The following is a 24,316-nucleotide window of genomic DNA, read 5'->3' as shown; positions in this document are numbered from 1 at the left end:
ACCCCAAGCCATCTCGATTGGGTTCTGGTCTGGTGACTGTGGAGGCCAGGTCATCAGGCATAGCACCCCATCACTCTCCTTCTTGGTCATATAGCCCTTACACAGCCTGGAGGTGTGTTTGAGGTCATTGTCCTGTTGAAAAATAAATGATGGTCCAACTAAACGCAAACCGGATAGAATAGCATGCCGCTGCAAGATGCTGTGGTAGCCATGCTGGTTCAGCATGCCTTCATGGTGGGAACCAGGCATGTAGAGTTCATCCGTTCACCTTTTCTGCGTCACACAAACACACGGAGGTTGGAACCAAATATCTCAAATTTGGACTCATCAGACCACAGCACAGATTTCCACTGGTCTAATGTCCATTCCTTGTGTTCTTTAGCCTGTTCTTAGCAGTGGTTTCCTTGCTGCTATTTTACCATGAAGGCCTGCTGCACAAAGTCTCCTCTTAACAGTTGTTGAAGAGATGTGTCTGCGGCTAGAACTCTTTGTGGCATTAACCTGGTCTCTAATCTGAGCTGCTGTTAACCTGCGATTTCTGAGGCTGGTGACTCGGATAAACTTATCCTTCCTCAGAAGCAGAGGTGACTCTTGGTCTTCCTTTCCTGGGGCGGTCCTCATGTGAGCCAGTTTCTTTGTAGCGCTTGATGGTTTTTTCAAACTGCACTTGGAGACACTTTCAAAGTTTTCCCAATTTTTCGCACTGACTGACCTTCATTTCTTAAAGTCATGATGGCCACTCGTTTTTCTTTACTTAGCTGCTTTTTTCTTGCCATAATACAAATTCTAACAGTCTATTCAGTGGGACTATCAGCTGTGTATCCACCAGACTTCTGCACAACACAACTGATGGTCCGAACCCTATTTATAAGGCAAGAAATCCCATTTATTAAACCTGACATGGCACACCTGTGAAGTGAAAACCATTTCCGGTGACTACCTCTTGAAGCTCATCAAGAGAATGCCAAGAGTGTGCAAAGCAGTCATCAAAGCAAAAGGTGGCTACTTTGAAGAACCTAGAATATAAGACATATTTTCAGTTGTTTCACACTTTTTTGTTAAGTATATAATTCCACATGTGTTAATTCATAATTTTGATGCCTTCAGTGTGAATGTACAATTTTCATAGTCATGAAAATACAGAAAAATCTTTAAATGAGAAGGTGTGTCCAAACTTTTGGTCTGTACTGTATATTGACCTCGTACATATTAATCACAAATAAACATTATCACCAAAAAATGTCAATCAATGTTGTATTTCATATTCTCTATTCAAGCCTCTAGGTGTTAAAGTTTGAAGTGTATGTATCCAAAAAGATTTGTGTGACTTATGTCAAACCGACCGATTAAAAATAGTGTATTATTGTACTCAAGATGACATCCGTACCATGTTAAAAAATTCCTATCTAAGTCTCAGCATTGTAGGATCAATCAGATTGTCTCTGATAGTACTATAAGGAACATTAGACACAAAGAGATGGATGCAAAATTTGGTCAAAGAGGCTACCCTTGTGAGGTTCTGAAACAACAGGTAAAACAAACCCATACTTTAAATAAATCTTCTCGAGTAACATTAGTAAATACGTATCATCTCTTTAGTGAAGCAGTATATAAATGTATCCAGCGTCATTGGCCTCTATTAAGACAATCATACCCTACCATACCAGAATTCTCAAATACACCCCTATTATGTCACAAGAGACCCCAAAATATTCATGATCATTTGGTCAGGGTGGATGTGGGCTCTACACGGACAGGACCAATTCAACGTACTTTAGTGACTCCACGTAGAGGCACTTTTCTCTGCTTGGGATGTCTCCAATGTTCCAACGTCATGAAGGGTGATTCCTAACACATAGCCACATTCGGACAAACGATATCCCATCAAAGGATATTTTACGTGTGATTTAAGTTACGTTATTTATTTGATTAAGTGTCCATGGGGTCTCAGGTATGTTGGGGAGAGGACGCAACATATCCGAGACCGCATTTCGCAACATAAATCCACCATTGGGTGTGGACGCATACTACTGCTGATCCCGGCCCACTTCTCTGTCATGCCCCACACAGTATCACAACTTAGATATCAGGTAACTGATCACATACCTCGAAATAGAAGAGGGGGCGACCGCACTAAGAGGCTACAGGAACGCAAATCTTTTTGGATACATACACTTCAAACTTTAACACCTCGGGGCTTGAATAGAGAATACAAAATACAACATTGATTGACACAGACCAAAACCTTGTCTTTTGGTGATAATGTTTATTTGTGATTAATATGTACGAGGTCAATATACATGGTTAGTTATTATAAGTTTGTCTGTTGCCGTTATAATATCTTGAAATTGTCTTCATGCAGTACATCTGATTCCCTTTTTTCTTCTCTCTTTCTCTGTAGGTTATTAACTAAGGCTTTTACGCAGTAACCTCTGTGTGATACTTTGGACCTTAAACTGTATACATGTTATAGGGGCCATTTCCATCAGGGCCTCTTCCCTCCTACATCTTTTCTATTTTTTCTTCTTTTTTCCCTTCTTGCTCCTTTTTCCCCATTTCTTTTTTTAACCTCCCCTTTTTTCTTTTTCTCCTTTGTTCCTGCTACGATAGCGCTATTACTATCTGCGCTCCACAAGTGCGCTCCAGCGATGAGACCAGGACTCCATAGGCATAAAATCGGAAGTCACTTGCATTCCATTCACCTTCCTTTGCGTTCCACGCATTGCACATGACTGGAAGATCCAGTATCCGGAGACCACGCTTATTCCGGCGTGCGTTCCCTATACTGCGCATGACCGGAAGTCTCTCTAAGGGCACACACGCACCGGCCTGGTTCCAATCAGTCCTAAGGGTTTATAGAAAAAAAGGGTCACGTCCTGTCAACGGTCACACGGCACAGTTCACCGACACACCTATCTGGAAGGCACCCCTCAACCAGCAGGTATGTTTTCAACTAGGCCAGATTTTAAGATAATTGATAGTATGTAGTGTAAGTTACAGCCGGTCTTTGGGCTCACGTCTGTATGTTAACCCTTTTCCTTTCTTTCACTTAGCCGATCAACCCAGTACCTATAACTCTTAGAATACTTTGAACTAATGCTCATACTCAGTAAGTCCTGAACATTCTTTTTCCTGTTATCATCCTCTCTAATTATGTATGAGTGACAGTGTTATGTTACTGTGGCGCCACTGAGGGTTCGACCGCCACAGGGATGCTGCACTACTCTAATGGAGTGTGGTGTTCCTCCTCTGAGATAAGGCCAGTCTGATGGTCGTGACCCAACCTTTTGCATCCAGCACCACATTTCTCCACCAGAGGGAGCTAGTATGCACTAGGTGCTGCTCCCCTGGTTACAGGGAGACTGGGGAACCAAGAGTTAGGGGAACCAGTTAGTGGGTGAGGGTGGAAGACTTACAAGTTAGTTACACTTTAGATTTCATATTTAATAGAAAGCCATCTGGGTTCTTGGTCCTTGTTAGTCAGTTCTGCTCTGCTGTCAAATACTGTGTGTAATGTGACCTCCCTCCCGGAGCGCAGATCCTGTGTGGGCCTGCACCGGCAAGGGACACAGCCCTCGTACCCTGGCCTTGGGACAAGAGGTAGGTTGTAGACCAGGAATGTCTCAACCCGGCCAAGGACCAAGATCAAGAAGGCCCGGAGCTTAAGAGTGTGGCTCCACAGCAAATGGATCCCAGGCAGGATGCAGACGGAGAGGAGTACGCTACCTGTCCTCGCCAACCTGATATATTCAAAGGGACTCCGGCTGCAAAATGGGTACCGGCCCCCAACACCCGACCTTGCCACTCTACGTCCTGGACGGGAAAGCCCGGTTAGGCCCAGAGGATCCCACCAGGTATCGGATGGAGCGGAGCTGCCCCCGTGCCCTTGTTCTGAGAGGAGTTCAGAGGGAGACCCGGCCTATTCGCACACACAGACAGGAAAGGAATCAGTCTGTAGTTCAGGAACACTCTGCTGTAGGGTCGCGACTGAATGCTCGACTTACTCGGAGGTTGTCGGACCCCCGTCTCTGGTGAGTGCAGGTCTCCGCGGGGAGCAGGGAGTCACCTTCCTCTGCCATCTAAGTGAGTAAAGCCTTGGAAGTTCACCGCTATGGCCTCCGGACTGTTATTTCTGCGCCACACCGCGGGATGCGGGATCCCTTCTCCTCAACTACTACCCCCTCCATCCTATCCCCCTGCCCTGAGGCCTTGCTCCGATTGTGGGGAGTAGTAAGAACTCTGGCCGCCATAAAACCATGCCTCAGCGGACTGCAGCATCACTGGTGGTCCTTCACCAGGCACCACAGGTGGCGTAGTCGTTAATTAGCCACTCATCCCGGATAAGCCCTCACCATCTCTTTTAACTGTGACGGCCCTGAGCACGGGTCGGGTCCGGGTCACGGCTGCATCCCATCTCTCCATCACAGGACCCGACATCGAGTCCCCCAACACCTAGGGTGAATTAGAAGGGCTTACGCCGGACGAAAGAGGCGTCACATTACCATTCCTCCTGTATATTTGAACACACTGGATCCATATATTGCCATCTTTATTATTGTTGTTTTTAGATTTCACATTTTCAGTATGTCCCTGGCATATTATAATATATTTTCTATTGTTTGTGAATTTTGACATATTGTTTTTGTTTTATTTAGAAATATCTTGAAAAAGACCATAAAAGGTCGAAACGTTGATGTGTATTTTTGGCTTGCCAATAAGGGGTTCATTTTCTTTAATAAATCACTTTGAATCTTAACTGGAGTGCCGAAGTTCTTTCTATATCTTGCTAAAATGATGTTATGTAACAGGATGAATAAAGTGACCAGGACAAAGGGGAGAACTACGTTGGCTGCATTGAGTTGTATTGCTTGTAAATGGTATAAAATATACTACTCTTGGTGTGAATAAACAGAAACTGATGTGCTCACGACTTGTGTGCAGTCTTTTCTCCGAATGCTCATAATATTGGAGGACCTAATCTCGTAATTTAACCTCACTGGTGATCTGGCATATCTGACTATTGGGTCAGAATCAAAATAGCTACAACACAACCATAGGGTCAAATGATAGTGGCTGGTAGTTTTTCTTGGCTTATGGGATAAACCATGAAAATACTCAGGGTGTCTAAAAGTCATTGTTATCTGGCTTTTTTCAAACATCAGAATCAGAATCACACATCATTTGTATTTGGTTTGCAGGAGGTCTGTGTGAAACTCCCAATGAGTTTCCGACAGGTTTGCACTGAAAATCACATAACCAAATAGAATGCCTAAGTTTCTTCAACTGAGCATATAGCTCAATGGTGTATTGGCTTCTAGACATAGAGTTTGGGGTTCAAGTCCCAAATGCGTACAGTGAACTTTTTTTTTTTATTATTGTTATCAGAAGTCAGATGTCAAAGTCCGATATCAAAGTCAAGCATCACTGAAGTTTGTGTGCTAGCCAGTATAATTTAAAAAAACAATGATTTTTTATGCACCTGGGATTTGAACTCACAACCTCCACTCCAGAAGGCAAGAGATTTACTATTCTGTCATAAGCTCAAATGATGCTGGATGATAGTTAATCTCATAAACCAAGACAAACTATTCAAATACCCATGGTCTCTGGAAGTCCTTCTGATTTTGATTCGGATATGTGAAAAAAAGTCAGATATCAAAGTCAGTCATCAAACTCATACATCATTTGAATTTGGCTTGGAGGAGACCAGTGTGAAAGACCCAATGAGTTTCAGACACATGTTTGCACTGAATATAACATAACCAAGTAGACTGCCCTTGTTTCTTTAAATGAGTGTATAGCTCAATGGTAAGTGTGCTAGCTTCTAGACATATGCTTTTGGGTTCAAGTCCCAGTAGCAGACAGTGACCTTTTTTATTATTATTATTACCATCTTTTCAAACCAAAACTATGTGTGACACAGATGCCTTACCATTAAGCTATAGGTTCATTATTTGATTATTTAGGTAGAAATATATAAGAAGCAAACAATAAGTTAGGTGTCAGCGTAAGTTGTCAAAGTCACATGTCAAAGTCAGTTCTCAGACAGGATATTTAGCCTCAAACTGATATTATTTTGATGTTTGACTCTGATATCTGATCATGTCCTAAAATGGACACTGTACAGGTGAATGTCCATGCACAAGATACTTGGAGGAGAGATGGATGATTAATGATTGCTGCAATTAGGACACCTTTTTTCAAGGTTTTTTTTTATTTAAAGTTTAAACAAAAGAAATTTGCTTTCATGTTGCTTAGAAATCAACACATACATTTGTTCCACAGGGATATTAAAAAAAATCCTGTTTGTCTCTGGTTTGCTTGTAAGCATCATACATTGCACTTATAGTTTTACTTGCTTTAAATAAAGAATCTACCTTTAATAAAATGATGTAAATTAAGCCTCCTCTTTAAGGCAACTTTTCCCAAAAATCAGGGGCATAAAAAGAAGGCATCTTGTAAAGGTATGGTATCATTTTCTGGAACTCCTCTTTTGGACCAAGAGATCGAAAACGGCAACAATGGAAAGACTACAAATATCCAGGTGGACATGGTGAACAACAAACTGCCATGGGTACATCATCAGCTGATTTATTCTGCCTCTACGGGGGTCTAACCATATGTGATATTTACAGAGTAATCTTATAGAGCTTCTACAAAAGTTTGTGGTCACTTGTGAACAACCTCTATATGTAAGAGACCATCTACAGTGGTGGCCAAAAGTATTGGCACCCCTGCAATTCTGTCAGATAATACTCAGTTTCTTCCTGAAAATGATTGCAATCACAAATTCTTTGGTATTATTATCTTCATTTAATTTGCTTGAAGGGAAAAAAAACAAAAGAGAATGAAGCAAAAATCAAATCATTGATCATTTCACACAAAACTCCAAAAATGGGCCAGACAAAAGTATTGGCATCCTCAGCCTAATACTTGGTTGCACAACCTTTAGCCAGAATAACTGCGAACAACCGCTTCCAGTAACCATCAATGAGTTTCTTACAATGCTCTGCTGGAATTGTAGACCATTCTTCTTTGGCAAACTGCTCCAGGTCCCTGATATTTGAAGAGTGCCTTCTCCAAACTGCCATTTTGAGATCTCTCCACAGGTGTTCTATGGGATTTAGGTCTGGACTCATTGCTGGCCACCTTAGAAGTCTCCAGTGCTTACTCTCAAACCATTTTATAGTGCTTTTGGGTCATTGTCCTGCTGGAAGACCCATGACCTGTGAGGGAGACCCAGCTTTCTCACACTGGGCCCTACATTATGCTGCAAAATTTGTTGGTAGTCTTCAGACTTCATAATGCCATGCACACGGTCAAGCAGTCCAGTGCCAGAGGCAGCAAAGCAACCCCAAAACATCAGGGAACCTCCGCCATGTTTGACTGTAGGGACCGTGTTCTTTTCTTTGAATGCCTCTTTTTTTTCCTGTACACTCTATGTTGATGCTTTTTTCCAAAAAGCTCTACTTTTGTCTCATCTGACCAGAGAACATTCTTCCAAAACGTTTTAGGCTTTCTCAGGTAAGTTTTGGCAAACTCCAGCCTGGCTTTTTTATGTCTCGGGGTAAGAAGTGGGGTCTTCCTGGGTATCCTACCATACAGTCCCTTTTCATTCAGATGCCGACGGATAGTACGGGTTGACACTGTCGTACCCTTGGACTGCAGGGCAGCTTGAACTTGTTTGGATCTTAGTCGAGGTTCTTTATCCACCATCCGCACAATCTTGCGTTGAAATCTCTCGTCAATTTTTCTTTTCCGTCCACATCTAGGGAGGTTAGCCACAGTGCCATGGGCTTTAAACTTCTTGATGACACTGCGCACGGAAGGCACAGGAACATTCAGGTCTTTGGAGATGGACTTGTAGCCTTGAGATTGCTCATGCTTCCTCACAATTTGGTTTCTCAAGCCCTCAGACAGTTCTTTGGTCTTCTTTCTTTTCTCCATGCTCAATGTGGTACACACAAGGACACAGGACAGAGGTTGAGTCAACTTTAATCCATGTTAACTGGCTGCAAGTATGATTTAGTTATTGCCAACACCTGTTAGGTGCCACAGGTAAGTTACAGGTGCTGTTAATTACACGAATTAGAGAAGCATCACATGATTTTTCAAACAGTGCCAATACTTTTGTCCACCCCTTTTTTAGGTTTGGTGTGGAATTGTATCCAATTTGGCTTTAGGACAATTCTTTTTGTGTTTTTTCATTGAAGACAAATTAAATGAAGATAATAATACCAAAGAATTTGTGATTGCAATCATTTTCAGGAAGAAACTGAGTATTATCTAACAGAATTGCAGGGGTGCCAATACTTTTGGCCACCACTGTAAGTAAAAGTGGATTAACTTTGCAATTACATTGCCTTATTTATACTGTACTGATCCTAAGTAGCAGGCTGTTTTAGGACTTGTGCACAAGTCTGTATTACAGCTCCATACAAGCTATAAAGTGTAACTGCATCTTCAGGAATAACACGATGTGTGGTCATTATATCATTAGTACGCTGCATTTTTTCCTCTTTAGGCTTATAGCAGTTTTCTGACTCTCTAACATATTCCCCTTCCTTCACCATAGACTTTTATAGGCAGCAGCAGTAATTTTAGCCCTTACCCCTTACTCAAGAAAGATTTATAGACTGAGTGGAGACATTTTTAAAATTCTCCATTAATGGGGGAGAAAAGAAGTGGCAAATAAGTTAGTAAAGAGGTGTTTTTCTCTAATAAGATACTGTATATGACAAATTTTCTAATCTCTGCTTGAACTTTTAATTTATGAATAATAAAATTAAAATTGTGATTACTATTAAGTTGTAAGGAGACATAATACAGTAGTTGTAGACATCTATGAGTTCCTATATTTATCCAACATAAATAGATTATCCTCAGGCGGTGGATTATGGATATATTCTTCTTTAGAAACATTGCTCCCATTAAGAGAATACAATGTAATACAATACTGTATGTAGTACCATACAGCAACACACAGAATAACTACAATTTTGCAGTGTGCCGTTGTAAAGCCTACGGCTGTGCCACTGACATCAGGCCTTATACGGACCTGCATTTATATTTTGCCAGTTGTTTTTGGAAGTATTTAACAAGCTTGACGACAGGTACACTGCTAACAGCTTAGCTTTGGCCATTATAATGCACAACTCACAGTACTGCATTCTGGAAATGGTACTTTTTTTTTTTACTATAAATCACAAGAGGCAGCTCTGTAAAGACATGTGATGTTTTTGCGTAGGCTATATCTCTATGTTAACTGAAAATGCATTTCAAAAGTTAACATATACTGAAAATGTGGATCATTTAATAAAGCACTAGCAACTCAGTCAATACTATATTTAATATGTAATGGCATCTTCGGCTCAATCGCTGAATTTTTAAGACTGAAACATCAGATTTTTGCATCCAAACTTTAATTTCGCATTGTATTGGTTAGGCAACATAAATTGCTCTCTTACACTAGTCGTCCCATTCTCAAGAAATTCCCTGGAACAGCATTCAACCAAAGTGATTCTTAAATGCAAACAGCACCGCATACATACGTTTAAATGATAATAAAGTCATCAACTGAACATCTGTTTTTACTTCTGTTTGGCCACAGGCACTATGAAACAGTTATGGCAAATGCCTTTCGAGTTTATTTAAGTAAACTGTATAAAATGTATGTACACATCCAAAAATGTGCACAATAAATAATCACTGCAAAGAATTGTTTCAACTTTGTCGTCCCCATGTATTGTCCTCGAAGCTAAGAAGTAGCTTGAAAATTCCCTGTTTTCCTCTTCTCATTCTTATAATCCATCCAGTCCTACTTAGGAGGAATAACTATAACCGGCTGTCCTCTTTTCGGCCTCCACATTAGCACCTGTGCATCATTAGCATTAGGCTTTACTAGGGCATTTGGTGGGATTGGCTCCATCCGGCTTAAAATCCTTGGCTGCTCCTGCTGAGTCCTACCCACCAATCTGGCCCTTTTACCTAGTAATTGAGTGGGATCCACCTCTATATCTACCCTCATCCTCCATTTTATTGTTTGTAGAATGATCTTCTCCTTGGTGTTTGCGTTCATAGCTACCAACCAAGTAGTGAAACTTTGGTCTCTTTTAATTCTGGTGAGCATGGGGACATTGCTTTCACTCACTGGTACTGCCCACGTCACACTGGGGTAGAAGTTGTCATTCATGCTGACGGAGAACCTGGAAATTTTGTTTGTAGGACCCATCAAGGTCACAGTTTCAGTAGTGTTTCCATACCAAGGGTAGCTTACTCCGTCTGAATCACTAATGGCTTTTACCCGTCCTTCTCTTAAGTCAGGGAGTTCCCAACTTGACCTAGGGAGATAAAAAAGGCATATATTATCAGTTGAGGAAAATATAATTCACTCCTGGCATACTATTTACTTTGATGCAGAACTTGGCAATTAGTTTGTCTGCTTTACACCTATGCAATTGACAAGAGGGACGAAGAAGTTTATAGTGAAATCCCTAGTGGCCTAGGATAGTAAAGAGCTTGACAGTCAGGGCCATGGTGGGCCAGGTAAGTGAAGAGCTTAATGGTAACAATCCTGGTGGTCCAGGTTAGTGAAAGGTTTAATGGTAACATATCAAGTGTTGAGTTCTGTCCCTGCTGCCTATGACAGAAAGCTAACTGCAATGTGTTCTGCTCACCCTTCCATTATTGCATTGCTTGCAGAAAACATTAAATAGGGCAGGAAGCTGATAGACAATCTCAATGATCATTAAACAGATGCCCAGTTTCTTAACACATGATTCAAAGGCGCAAATTCTGGTAGGCTGTATTGATTCTCAAACTCCCAGACACATACAGGCTCAGACTGGCCCACAGGGGAACAAGAGAATCCTCACGTAGGCCCCTGTGAAGGAGTGCTAATGAGTAGTGCTATTACAATTGATTAATAATTTGCTAAAAAGGGAATCATATAATCATTCATTAAACAAGCTAGACTAGCCAAATTAATATTACATAGAAGCAAAAATTAATTTGTGTACTAGGGTCAGGTTGTTTTTGCATGAAGCTGAACAGTGGGCCCCAAGAATCAATGTTACTGGCAGACCTTTGCCAACCCAGTCCAGTCCAACACTGGACGTGTTCCCCTGCTCATTGGATGGAAATCTTGAGCTGCTTTTAAAAGCAGATACTATGTGTAAAGGTCCAGGAGAAATATCCTATACCTTCTCCCTTATACTAGGTCAGGGGTGGGGAACCTTTTTTCTGCCAAGGGCCATTTGGATATTTATACCATCCTTCGGGGGCCATACAAATCTAACTCTGCCCACAAAGTACATCCTGATGCTGGCACTGGTGTCAGGACATAATCTTTCATTATTGTATTGAACAGTATTGAATACTGTTTGTGCGTGCTCACAGAACAAGAAAGTAAAAGGCCCGTCAAAACACAGCTGCCAGCCCAAGCACTGTCGTCGCCAGGAACCTGCCTGGGAGCCAGACAATAGGTCATCAAGGGCCGTAAACGGCCCGCGGGACTGAGGTTCCCTACCCCTGTACTAGGTAGATAAAGCATACCACAATATAATATGTATTGTATTACATATTATTATTCTATTATGTATTATTATACGTATTATGTATTATTAGCTGTATTGTGAAAAAAAAACAGACACATCGTGCTGCTCAGTCCTGATCTAAAGACACAGTTTACATTCTGGCAGTAGTAACTATGATCATCAGACATTGCACATTCGGATTAGTGTTCAGATTCCCGAGCAGTTTGGCAAAATTGGGCCAAAGTTTTGTAAATTATCGAGTTTCCCCTAATGCTTTTGTTAGGACTTTGGTGAGGGGTGGGGGGCGTATACGATGAGGGGAGAGGGTGGGGAGAGGTCAAAGTGGCGGTGGACTGCTATTTATTTTTTTTATTAACTTAATGTGTGGAGATTCCGGCAGCCAATAAGGGTGCAGAAACCATCCACAACGTCTAGATACAAGGGTTTGTGTCATTGGCTGCCGAAGTCATATGTCCCTCTCCATATAAAAAGTGAACATGTGGCTTTGGCACCATTTTGTAGGTATAAGGCTGTGTGCCCACGATGCGTTTTTTAAGCATTTCCGCAGCGGCAAAAACGCTGCAGAAATGCTTAAAAAACGCATGGTAGAAGGCCTGCCATGTTCCCCAATGATAATCTGCATGTGCTATGCACATGCTGCGGAAATTTCCGCTGCGGATTAACATTGCGGAAAAAAACGCAGCACTACCAATTATTTTGCGGAAGCGCTGCGTTTTCGCGGCCATTGACTTGCATGGATTCTGCATCACTGCATCTGTAGATGCGCATTCCATGCGTTTCAATGTGCAGATGGTACCCGGGTCTGGAGAGGAGGAGACTCTCTTCCGGACCCGGGTACCATAGAACCTGTAAAAAAAAGAATAAAATAAAAAATTAAATATAAATATTATACTTACCTTCTGATGGCCCGCGGGGTGTTTGTCTTCGCTTGCCAGCAGATCGCAGTGGACTGAAGGACCTGCGCTGACGTCATAGTAATGTGACGGCAGGTCCTTCAGTGTAGTGTACCGCGAGCTGCCGGCAAGCCAGGACGGAGCGAATCAAGACTCCGGGGGCCATCAGAAGGTAGGTATAGGTTTATTTTTTTATTTTGAAATATTTTTTAAGGTCACACTATATAAATCCATGCCGGTTGCATGGATTTATATAGTGAGACCAAGTTGCCAAGCACTTTCCAAGTGATGCTAAAATCGCTTGGAAAGCGCTTGACAACCCGCATGCAGAAATGCATGTGAAGAACGCATTCGCATGTCCCTGGCAGGAAAAATGCATGTACAATCCGCATGTGTTTTTTCTGCCAGGGAGATGCAGAAATGCTCAGGAAAAAATCCTGAGCATTTCTGCATCGTGGGCACATAGCCTAACAGTGCAGAGAGGCTGCAGCTGCTGCTGTAAGTAGTCAGATAGTTAGGCAGTTTATATCAGCTAGTTCAGAGAGATAAGATCCTGTGTCAAATCGACCTTGCAGCATATCAATCCTTTGTGTTAATTGTGTGGTCCAGACACCTGTCCACATTTCAGCATCTAAATCCTTTGTGCTAATTATGTGGTCCAGCAAGAGCTCGGTCCCGCAGTTGTGGTTACGTAAATATTGTTTCTTCCTACAAATGCCAAAGCTAAGAGCTTGAACTTTACCATCTCCAATCTGTTGCCACGAAAATGCTGCCTTTTCACCTGGTGGATACACACGGTTTATGAAATCTGATGGCCGTCGCAGTCCCCCAGTACCAGTTGCCCACTTGCCATTACTTCTCTGAGAAAGCTGTGCCTGCGCTACACCATCATGTTGCAGACAACATCACCCGTTCCTTGAAAAACTCAATGTCTGACAGGGTGTTCAGACCTTCAGGGGGGGCCAAAAGCGGCCCAAACAGCTCAAATTATGGGCAGACACTAGGAAAAGTGGAATCAATTGACCCAGAGTACAAATAGTATAATTGCGCAACATGGATGCATGGGATAGGGCCTGGGACAGGCCTTGGACCAGCATTTCTAGCTTAAACATTGATCAGCAACAGGTGGATGTGTGACAGGTGTAGGCATGGTGCTCTGAGAGCCCTGCCAAATTCAGGCAACACACATGACGGAGACCCAACTTGGAGTCCAAACATTTCCAAAAATTAGGAGCAGACACTAGGAAAAGTGACATAAATTGACCCAGAGTAGAAATTTTATAATGACACAGCAGAAGTCAGGCATGGACCATGCATGAGACAGGGTCTGGGCCAGCATTTACATCTTTGAATTTAAGATCAAATTAAGAGGTGAGTGAGTGACCAGTGTAGGCCAGTAGTGCTGGGAGCCCTGATACCTCATGCAACAGCTCAAATTGCTTTTCTGCTCAGTCTTACCTAGGTGACACAAATATCAGATATGTAGACTACTATTGCTAGAAAAATTTAAGGATAGTAAAATAGGCAGTTGACTGAAAGTAAGTGCAGGCCTGCCGGTTTGGGAGCTTTACTGCTACAGGCAACACACATGAAGGAAACCCAACTTGGAGTCTCCACATTTCAAAAAATTATTGCCACACACCATTAAAGTGGCATCAATTTCCCCAGAGAAGAAATAGTATAATGGGCTCTGACACCCCTTTCATTACAGGCAACTCGCCAGATTGAGACCCAACTTGGAGTCTTCACATTTCAAAAAATTGTTAGTAACATAGGCAGCAGCAACAGCTGGCACAGAAGCCACCACAAAGGTATCACAGACTGCAGTAACACGAGATTAATGCAGTACACTAAAAACGGTACCATCACCTAGTCTGCCCAGTCTGAGACTGGGGTGCAAAAGTCATTGGAAATGCATGACTTGTTCATCTTGATGAAAGTTAGGTGGTCTACACTTTCAGGGGATAGTCACACGCTGGCTGCCGAGCATGACAAAACCTCCAAGGCGTGACAAACAAGCTCAGGTCACTCTTCCATTTTTGAAGACCAAAATGCAAAAGGGTCCAAACCCCTCCTGATGGCATTGAAATAGAGCTCAAGATAATCCTGCACCATGCTCTCCAGTTATTCACTATGTGTCAGACTTGTACTCTGTGCCGCTGGTGAATGGGCTGGTCTAAAAATGTGTGAAAAGACTCACAGAAATTGCTTCTGCCACTTACACTGCTGCTGTTGCTATTGTTTTTGATGACTCAACATTCCCGGTGTTGGAAGTCTAGAACTGCAATGCACACTCTGTGCCTCACTGCTGTCTTGGGGAAAACCACTCTTAAGATTGTCTACAAGCATGTTTCTATACTTCAGCATGGGCACGTCTTTTTCCAGGGGGGAGATATCTGGTAAAATTTACTCTTGTACTGTGGTCTAACAGAGTGGCAACCCAGTAGTCAGCACGATTTCTAATCCTAACAATACGGGAATCATGTTGCAGATAGTGCAGCAAGAAGGCGATCATGTGTCAGGCGCCTCCATGAGGTCCAAGTCCATGGTATGTTGTTGGCGGGGTAACACTCAAGCTTGCTTCCTCCATCCCCTCCCACCAACCACAGACAAAAGAGAGGGGATCATTATCCTCTTCATCTAGTGACTGTTGCGTGCCCATCACCTTGTCCTCCTCCATTTGTTCCTCCCCTCCTGCACCTTCACTAACAGTTTGTCTGGTACCATGAGCCCTCCTTGATCGCTGTAATCTACCCTTCCATGGCACCCGCCTGTGCAACAACAATCCGGAACTTAGAGATATTGCTATCCCTTCCGCATCCCCCTTTGCTTCCTCCTTTTCCTCTGGGACCACCACCTCCTCCAGCAGACTATTCAAAAAAACCTGAAGAAATAAACTGGATTCTAAATTGGTGTGCATGTAGCATGTAAGAGCATATTCTCACATGGCCATTAAACAGAAAAAAAATAAAGACAGAAACACAGTACACAAATACCCTGCAATAAATAAACCACAACAGGGTATTTGTGCATTGTGTTTCTGTTTATTCAAAGTGTTCTCCAGCATTTAGATGACTGGAATAGTGATGCTGATGAGGGCATCGTCAGCGCTAACCATCTTAGTAGCCATTTCGAAACTGTGCAGAAGGGTGCAGAGGTCCTTCATTTGTGCCCACTCTGCAAGTGTGATTTTCACCACGCTATGCAAAATGACATACTGCACCAGGGCTCGTTGCTGCTGCCACAGTCGCTGCAACGTGTGCAGAGTGGAATTCCACCATGTCGGGACATTGCATATAAACCAGTTAACTGGTAGGTCGAAAAATCTCTGTAGTGATGCAAGTCGATGATCCGCTGGGTGCAAACGAAGGAAGTGAGCACACAGCAACCATGGTTTCTGCAGCAGCGCATCCAGGCCGGGATAGTGGCGGAGAAATTGCTGTACAGTCATGGCCAAAAGTATTGAGAATGAGACAAATAGTAATTTTTCCAATGTTTACTGCTTCATTTTTTGTAATGGCAATTTGCATATACTCCTGAAGGTCAAAGAGTGATCAGCTTAACAGCAATTACTGTACTTGCAAAGTCAATATTTGCCCAGAAATGAACTTTAACCCCCAAAACACATTTCAACATCATTGCAGTCCTGCCTTAAAAGGAGCAGCTAACATCGTTTTAGTGATTGATCCATTAACACAGGTGTGGGTGTTGATGAGGACAGGGCTGGCGATCAATCAGTCATGATTAAGTAAGAATGATATCACTGGACACTTTAAAAGGAGGCTGGTTCTTGGTATCATTGTTTCTCTTCAGTTAACCATGGTTATCTCTAAAGAAACACGTGCAGCCATCATTGCACTGCACAAAAATGGCCTAACAGGGAAGAGTATCGCAGCTACAAAGATTGCACCTCAGTCAACAATCTATCGCATCATCAAGAACTTCAAGGAGAGAGCTTCCATTGTTGTCAAAAAGGCTCCAGGGCGCCCAAGAAAGACCAGCAAGCGCCAGGACCGTATCTTAAAACTGTTTCAGCTGCGGGATCGGACTACCAGCAGTGCCAAGCTTGCTCAGGAATGGCAGCAGGCTGGTGTGAGTGCTTCTGCACGCAATGTGAGGCGGAGACTCTTTGAGCAAGGGCTGGTTTCAAGGAGGGCAGCAAAGAAGCCACTTCTCTCCAGAAAAAACATCAGGGACCGACTGAAATTCTGCAAAAGGTACAGGGAGTGGACTGCTGAGGACTGGGGCAAAGTCATTTTCTCTGATGAATCCCCTTTTCGATTGTTTGGGACATCTGGAAAACAGCTTATTCGGAGAAGAAGAGGTGAGCGCTACCACCAGTCTTGTCTCATGCCAACTGTAAAGCATCCTGAAACCATTCATGTGTGGGGTTGCTTCTCAGCCAAGGGAATCGGCTCACTCACAGTCTTGCCTAAAAACACAGCCATGAATAAAGAATGGTACCAGAATGTCCTCCAAGAGCAACTTCTCCCAACCGTGCAAGAGCAGTTTGGCGCCCAACAATGCCTTTTCCAGCATGATGGAGCACCTTGCCATAAAGCAAAGGTGATAACTAAATGGCTCATGGAACAAAACATAGAGATTTTGGGTCCATGGCCTGGAAACTCCCCAGATCTTAATCCCATTGAGAACTTGTGGTCAATCATCAATAGACGGGTGAACAAACAAAAAGCAACAAATTCTGGCAAAATGCAAGCATTGATTATGCAAGAATGGACTGCTATCAGTCAGGATTTAGTCCAAAAGTTGATTGAGAGCATGCCAGGGAGAATTACAGAGGTCTTGAAGAAGAAGGGGCAACACTGCAAATATTGACTTGCTGCATTAACTCATTCTAACTGTCAATATAACCTATTAGTACTCATAATATGATTGCAATTCTATTTCTGTATGTGATATAAACATCAGACAAACACTAATAAAAACCAGAGGCCAGCAGATCATGTGAAAATATAATTTTGGTGTCATTCTCAAAACTTTTGGCCATGACTGTACAACAGGTTAAGGACGTGAGCCATGCAAGGCATGTGTGTGTGGTTGACCCGGCATAGGGCCACCACCATGTTCGCACCATTATCACACACGGCCTTCCCTGGGTCCAGGTTCAGTGGAGAAAACCATTGCTCAAACTCGGCCTGGATAGCTGTCCACAACTCTTGAGCTGTGTGACTGCGATCTCAAAGGAATATTAATTTAAACACTGACTAATTGCGGTGAGCCCTAGCTGCACAGTACGGAAGTGGGGGAGAATTCTCTCTGCAGTGTTGGAATGCGTGTCTCATTAAGGGAGAGGCTGAGCATGCAGGTGGAGGCCCTAGAGAAGGTGGGGGAGGCAGAAGTAGTGGAGGAAATGTTAGATACAGAGGTTTGTCCCGCAAGCCTTGGAGATTCCAAGTCTTGGTGTCTAGTGATACCTTGGTGTGTAGTGCTTTAGTTCTCCATCCTCTGGTGTGTAGTGGTTTAGTTCTCCAACCCCTGTTGTCTAGTAGTTTAGTCCTCCATCTTCTGGTGTGCAGTGGTTTAGTTCTCCAACCCCTGTTGTCTAGTAGTTTAGTCCTCCATCTTCTGGTGTGCAGTGGTTTAGTACTCCATCCCCTGGTGTCTAGTGGTTTAGTTCTTCATCTCTTGGTGTCTACTGATTTAGTTCATCATCCCTTGGTGTCTAGTTGTTTAGTTCTCCAACCCCTGTTGTCTAGTAGTTTTGTTCTCCATCTTCTGGTGTGTAGTAGTTTAATACTCCATTCCCTTGTGTATAGTGGTTTAATACTCCATGCCCTGGAGTCCAGAGTTTTAGTTCTCCACCCTCTGGTGTGTAAGAATTTAGTTTTCTATCCCTTGGTATTTAGCGGCTTAGTTCTCCATCCCCTGGTGTATAGTTGTTTAGTACTGCATTCCCTGGTGTCTAGTGGTTAGATCTCCATGTGTTTAGTCCTTTAGTTTCCCATCCCCTGTTGTCTACTGGTTTAGTTCTCCAACCTCTGTTATGTAGTGGTTTAGTTCTCCATCCCCAAGCGCCACGCAAACTGCAGACCCGCGACCGCTGCTGGCCACAGCCAGAGTTTGGTACTGAGGATGCAGTGTTTATCGTGGTTGCATCACTCCGTGTCTGTGCGTGAAGCCGCAACGTAACCTCCTAGTTTTCCTCCTCCCCCCACCTCGTCTGCTGAGCTAATCAGCTGTGTGCCTCAGGGTTCACACCAAGTGGGATCTACAATCTCATCATCATCCTCTCTGTCCTCTCACTCCTCGCCCTGAGAGTCACTCTCCTCCTCTTCCTGCCCTGACAGCACAGTACAGTCTGCGTGCACCTCAGGTATCTGACTTTCATCAGGTTCATCTTCACCCCCGGGGGTTAACGTCTGGTGGCGAGGGTCTGGATTCTACTTGGACCCTACTTCGTCCGACCCTGGATCAAACTGAAAAAAATTTTGGGAATAGGTGCAGATGCTTTCCTCCTCTTGAATCTGTGAGTCTTTGGAGCAGACCTCTGACACCCATGGAATAGAATGTGTGAACAGCTTTGCAGACTCGCCCATCTGTGGTTCACCACTGTCAGTTGGTCAGTTGGGCGGTTGGAGAGTTGTGACGTGGGGGGGAAACAAGGGTAATTGGGGTGCCACCTCTGAGGACTGTACTGTGTGTGATGTTAAGGTGGAGGAAGAGGAGGAGAGGCCACTTGATTTAGTGCTTGCCATCCACTGGAGCACTGCTCTTTCTGGTCCTCATCTACAAGGCTGTGCGGCTGCCAAAAAAAGGGAGTCGAGTAGACCGTCCAGTAACAAAAGTTGTCAAAATGACGCGTAATTATACTATTTGTACTCTGGGTCAGTTGATGCCACTTTTCCTGGTGTCTGTACCTAATATGAGCTCTTTTAGCAGGTTTTGGGAACCCCTGAAGGTGTTGTCTATGTGTTTTGGTTTTTCCTGCCATTGAATTTAATGGGGTTAGGATATGTTTGACGAACTGTTCGGCGAACATCGGGACGTTGAAAGGTTCGCTCATCTCTAATTGTACATGGGATTATAAAGCATGATCTTATTTAATATTTTTTGTGTGTTGCTGTTATTTTTTTATGCAGAAGCTAAGAGTAAAAACATGAACATATGGAATCAATTCTCATGTGTGAGTACCATGATGGATACTTTGCACCAAAACTCCGCTCCAACCCAATGTGACATTCTGTAAATGACGCTAGCTTATGTAATGCACCCTAAACTCCAGGTGATCTACTTTTATGCTCATCATACAAAACAGACATACTCAAGGCTCAGACAATGACTCCAACATAGCAGAGGCTTCTGACAACATGCTGGAGACACTCCTTTTGGCCACCATCTTACTAAGGTGCTACCTCTACATTATAAAAACCACTCTTTTAAAAAAATAGCTAGTCAGGGTCTCAGGTAGACAACTAGCTGATATTTTGAGAAATCAATTGAGTGAAACTCTGGTATACCCTCCTTGACCTTGGACTAAAGTGAAACCCAAATGTATCTGGTTACATAACAATTATCTGCTTTTATCAACCACTACAACAAGAACGAGATAAAGTGACAGTTCAATTACTAAAAAAAATAAAAAGGTTAAAGGGACTTGGAGGACCTTGGGTATAGAATTAAGGCAAGTAAATCAAAACTAAATTCTACAGTCAAACAGGTAAATCACCACATTACAGAACTAAAAAAAATTGCCATCTTGATTTTTTTTAGTTCAGACAAACTCCACAAATCATTTACTACCTTACACAAACTGATAAAAGCCCTACATTGTATGTAACTACCGGAAATATATTTTAAAACTGGTCGCGTTTATACGACCCTTACTAGCACGTGTTCAGATGGAGATAGGGACAAGGGACACACAATACTTAAAACTGTCAGATGTTCCTGTACAGTTCTTCACTTACTTGTCCCCTTTCACTATTCAGAAACAGAAATTGAAAAAGCCTTTATTACAGATATGAGGACAAAAGTTATCCAATATAGATGGACTAACTACTATGGTAGTGCTTGGACATGCCCACTAGAGAAGCTACATATTCTACACCATCTTCAGCTCTGAGAGGAAAATTGTCATCTCTTTATATCATGTCTACAGCAGCATTAAACATGTTAACAGCCGATGTTGGATCGCGATTCCACTCGTGGCTGTTAGGTGCACATGACAGCTTATCAGATCAGCTATTATGTCCCCGGAAAGGTGCGAGCTCATCACCGGAGCCCGCACCAAAGGGAGAGACATTCCATGTGCCGTACATGTACGGCACATGTCATGAAGGGGTTAAAATCCGCTCTCTTTCCTATTCTCTTTCTTAACTAAAAAAATGAATTCCCTTCTACTCCCAAAATATTTGAAGATTGGATTACAGACTTTTCTGTATAAATTACATATTTGGGGTTGGACTGACAGTGGATTACCATGTCTTTCTTTGTAGACATCTTCCCTCAGTTTCAAGATTTTGGTTATTAATTGTCTACACCGATGTAAACTCTTGTTTCATTGCTTTGGCAATGTTAGGGTTTCTATAGTACGTAAAGTCTTTATACTTAGGTTAAAGGGGTATTCCAATCTCCAAGATCCTATCCCAATATGTAGTAGGTGTAATAATAATAATATTAGCAAATACCTCTAATTAGAAATGTAGTATAGTATTTTTGATTCGCTATGTCTCTTTCCTCATGTGCAGGCATTGCAGAACCTTAGGGATCCATGGTTACGTCCACTGATAAAGTGACAGTTAGTTAGCTAGCTGCTAGTGGTCATAACCATGGATACCTAAGGTCCTGTAAAGCCTGCACATGAGGAAAGTGGCATAGCAAATCAAAAATACTATACTGAATTTCTAATTGGAGGTATTTGCTAATATTATTATTATTACTAGTGTTGAGCCACCCCCGTAGTGTTCGAGTTCGGTTCGGTTCGTCGAACACCCGTGTGTTCGCCGAACTGTTCGTCGAACTGTTCGTCGAACACCTTCGAACACCGTTAAAACCAATGGCAGGCAAACAAAAACACATAGAAACACATAGAAAACACCTTCAAAGGTGTCCAAAAGCTGACAAACTGCTCAGAAGACACAACTAACACATGGAAAAGTGACAAGTACATATAGTCATGCGAAAAGAAAAGAGGTGGAGGAGTAAAAGGAGGGGGAGACACAGATATAGGCATGTCATGCCCTTCTAAAATCCAAAAAGTGAGAAGCCGAGACGGCCAGTCCGCTCCTGCCCGTGCCACCTCCGTGTCGCCGGGTTTGTGCCAGAGCCGCGGTGAACTCTGACGGCCAGCCCCCCTCTCCCAATACTGGTGCCTGTCCGCTGGTGGGTCGAGAGAGCCCCCCTGTGGTGGAGGCAGCTCTAAGCTTTTTAATTTAAATTGTCCCTCTAATTTGAATGAATACACTTTAAATCCATTTACAAGGATCTATTGGAGGGCAAGTCTCATGCCAGCAGCCGCGTAATTCCAGCTCCAGTAGCGTCCACTAAAGCTGCTGCAGTTAAAAAGCTTTTATAAGGATCGAGCTCGGCTGTCCACCGCAAGGCATCCTAGTGCCAGTCCCAGCCCCTATGCCTTGGGGTGCCTCCTGATGCTCTTCACTGAGTATCCCGTGGTCCCAAAGCATTTCCTTTGAAAAAATTAAGTGTCCAAACTACAGGTGGTGTAGCTTGCTTAACAGCCGGGATAATCCGCTGACTAGCAGACACTGCTACTAGGCACAAAGTATTTCCTGGGCTAGATGCAGTTAAAAATTTGTAAGTAGATACTCTCGTTGGATGCTGAGAAAGCATTCCATAGAGTCTCCTGGCACGCCATATATGATTCTCTTAAAAAGCTTGGGGTAGGGGTCTAGGGGACCCTTTTATAGCCAAAATCACGGCCCTGTATCACAATACGTCACCTAGGCTGAAGATAAATGGAACTGTAGCACCGAGGGCTCGGTTGCTACAGACGTATTGCACCTCACCCAGAGGTGTGATATCTCACTCTCAGATAAGGATGGAGTGTGGATCAGGACCCGACACCTGCATGCATTACACCACATTGCCGTGGGGCAGGGCGACCAATATGCCCCTGAGATGGGCACGACAGTCCCTGTCCCTGGCTGGAGTGGGGGGAGGGAACACTGAGGAAGGGGAACCCTGCAGTGCAGGAGCAGGGAGGAAGCAGTTCCTGGGTGCATTGAGAAGGGAGTATAAAAGGTGGGCACCATCTTAGTTCAGTGCAGAGAAGTCTGAGCAGAAGTGGCAGGGAGCAGGGGCTCTGCATGAGCTCTGCTCCGGAGGCGGGCCTAGTAACAGAGGCCCAGGCCTGCAAGAGGGAGAAGGAAGGAAGAGGAGCGGAGAAGGCTCCAGGAACGAGGAATGAAGGGATCCCAGGGGTGCGGACGGGCGAGTCGCCACCGCACGCCCGAATCCACCTGCGTGGAGGGGTCAGGCCAAAGGGGGAGACCGGTCCCCGAACTAGTGGAGGCAGGAAACGACCCTCAGCTAGAAACCGGAGGCTCTGACATTTTATGTGGCGCAGCCCCTTGCTCCACCCGCTAGGAAGGCACCACATAGGGTCAGGGAAACTGGCGCCAAGTTTACCAAAAGGAGGCCCGAGGCAGCCGGACAGAAGTGTTGGTAAGAAAGGCCAGACAAAGGACACACAAAGGGGGTCCTGTGAAGCGCTCCAAAGTTATCTGGGAGTTGTCTGAGCCCCTCACCTGGTGAGCACAGTACGACGTGGGCAGCCGTTACCTGCAGACGTGGTCTGGATAATAAGAACTGTGAGTAAAGGCCCTGAACTGCATCACTGACTCCGTGTCGTTACTGCTGCTGCCCTGCACCATCACCCCCATCCTCCGCATACACTGCCCTGAGGCTATACTCCTCCCGTGGGGAGTTATGCTACGCTCTGCTGCACCCACAACACCAGCCTTAGCGGTCTGCCCTGTAGCGGCGGTTCACTCTGACCGCAATCCACGGGTGGCGTAGTCAGACATTTAAACATCAAAACCACATAAATAGTTCCGCCACTGGTTTGACCGCCCTGAGCCACGGAACCGGATCGCCGCCACGAAGACTACAACCACCAGCATCCACCAAAAAGGGTCCGGCTCCGGGTGTCCCAAGGCCCAGGGGGTGCGTCAGAACATTTTCATCACCTTTCACAATCACCAATGGGACAAGGCAGGGATGTCCTCTGTCCCCTCTCTTATACATCCTAGTGACGGAGCACCTGCTCTCATCAATTCGCCATAACCCCAATATTAGGTGGATTGAGGTGGGAGGCACCGAGTACAAGTGCTCTCTATTTGCTGATGATGTCCTAGTATATATCACTCAATCACATATATCCATCCCTGCTGTTATGGCTGAAATAGATCACTTTGTTACATGGTAAAATTTTAAAATCAATGCAGCGAAGTCTGAGGCCCTCGATGTCTCCCTCCCTAAATCCATATAGGATTCCATCCAGTACAACTTTCCCTTTGCCTGGCCCTCACAGGGTATCAAATACTTAGGAATTCCTATTCATAGAGACCTCTCCCATCTATGTTATCTTAATTTTGGGCCCTTTATTGAACAATTCCATACAGACCACGGTTGGCAAGTTAGAACTGTAAGATTCACTACGTGAACCACTGGTGTTTTGTGGAAAAGCACATGTACGCTGCGTTCCAAATTATTATGCAAAAAGTGTTTAGGAGTGATAAGGGAAGAATTTGTTTGTTTGTCAGTTAAACTCATTGATGGTGATGTGTGTCAGGGCTCTTTATATCACTGTAAGCAATTGCAGACACCTGTGCTAATTAGTTTGGCAGGTGTGTCCAATGAAAGGCAAGAATACTTAAGAAGGCTCTC

At 43.8% G+C, this 24,316-nt stretch overlaps 1 protein-coding gene across 5 annotated transcripts in view; it reads right to left on the bottom strand.

Annotated features, from left to right (window-relative positions):
- Window positions 1-8,290: 8,290 nt before the first annotated feature.
- Window positions 8,291-24,316, bottom strand: part of FAM78B (family with sequence similarity 78 member B) — a 244,425-nt gene continuing 228,399 nt past the window's right edge. For all 5 annotated transcript variants that reach the window (XM_073643003.1, XM_073643002.1, XM_073643004.1 and 2 more), the window contains one exon: window positions 8,291-10,340. In XM_073643003.1, coding sequence (XP_073499104.1) covers window positions 9,818-10,340 — 523 coding nt within the window. In that variant the 3' untranslated portion in view covers window positions 8,291-9,817. The remainder of the gene's footprint in view (window positions 10,341-24,316) is intronic.

The sequence above is a fragment of the Phyllobates terribilis genome, unplaced genomic scaffold, assembly GCF_046119375.1.
Source record: "Phyllobates terribilis strain yellow unplaced genomic scaffold, ASM4611937v1 Scaffold_8__6_contigs__length_399053987, whole genome shotgun sequence".
NCBI classification, from domain to species: domain Eukaryota; kingdom Metazoa; phylum Chordata; class Amphibia; order Anura; family Dendrobatidae; genus Phyllobates; species Phyllobates terribilis.
Note: the sequence above shows the minus strand (reverse complement) of the source record. Positions and strands in the feature narration are given on the sequence as shown.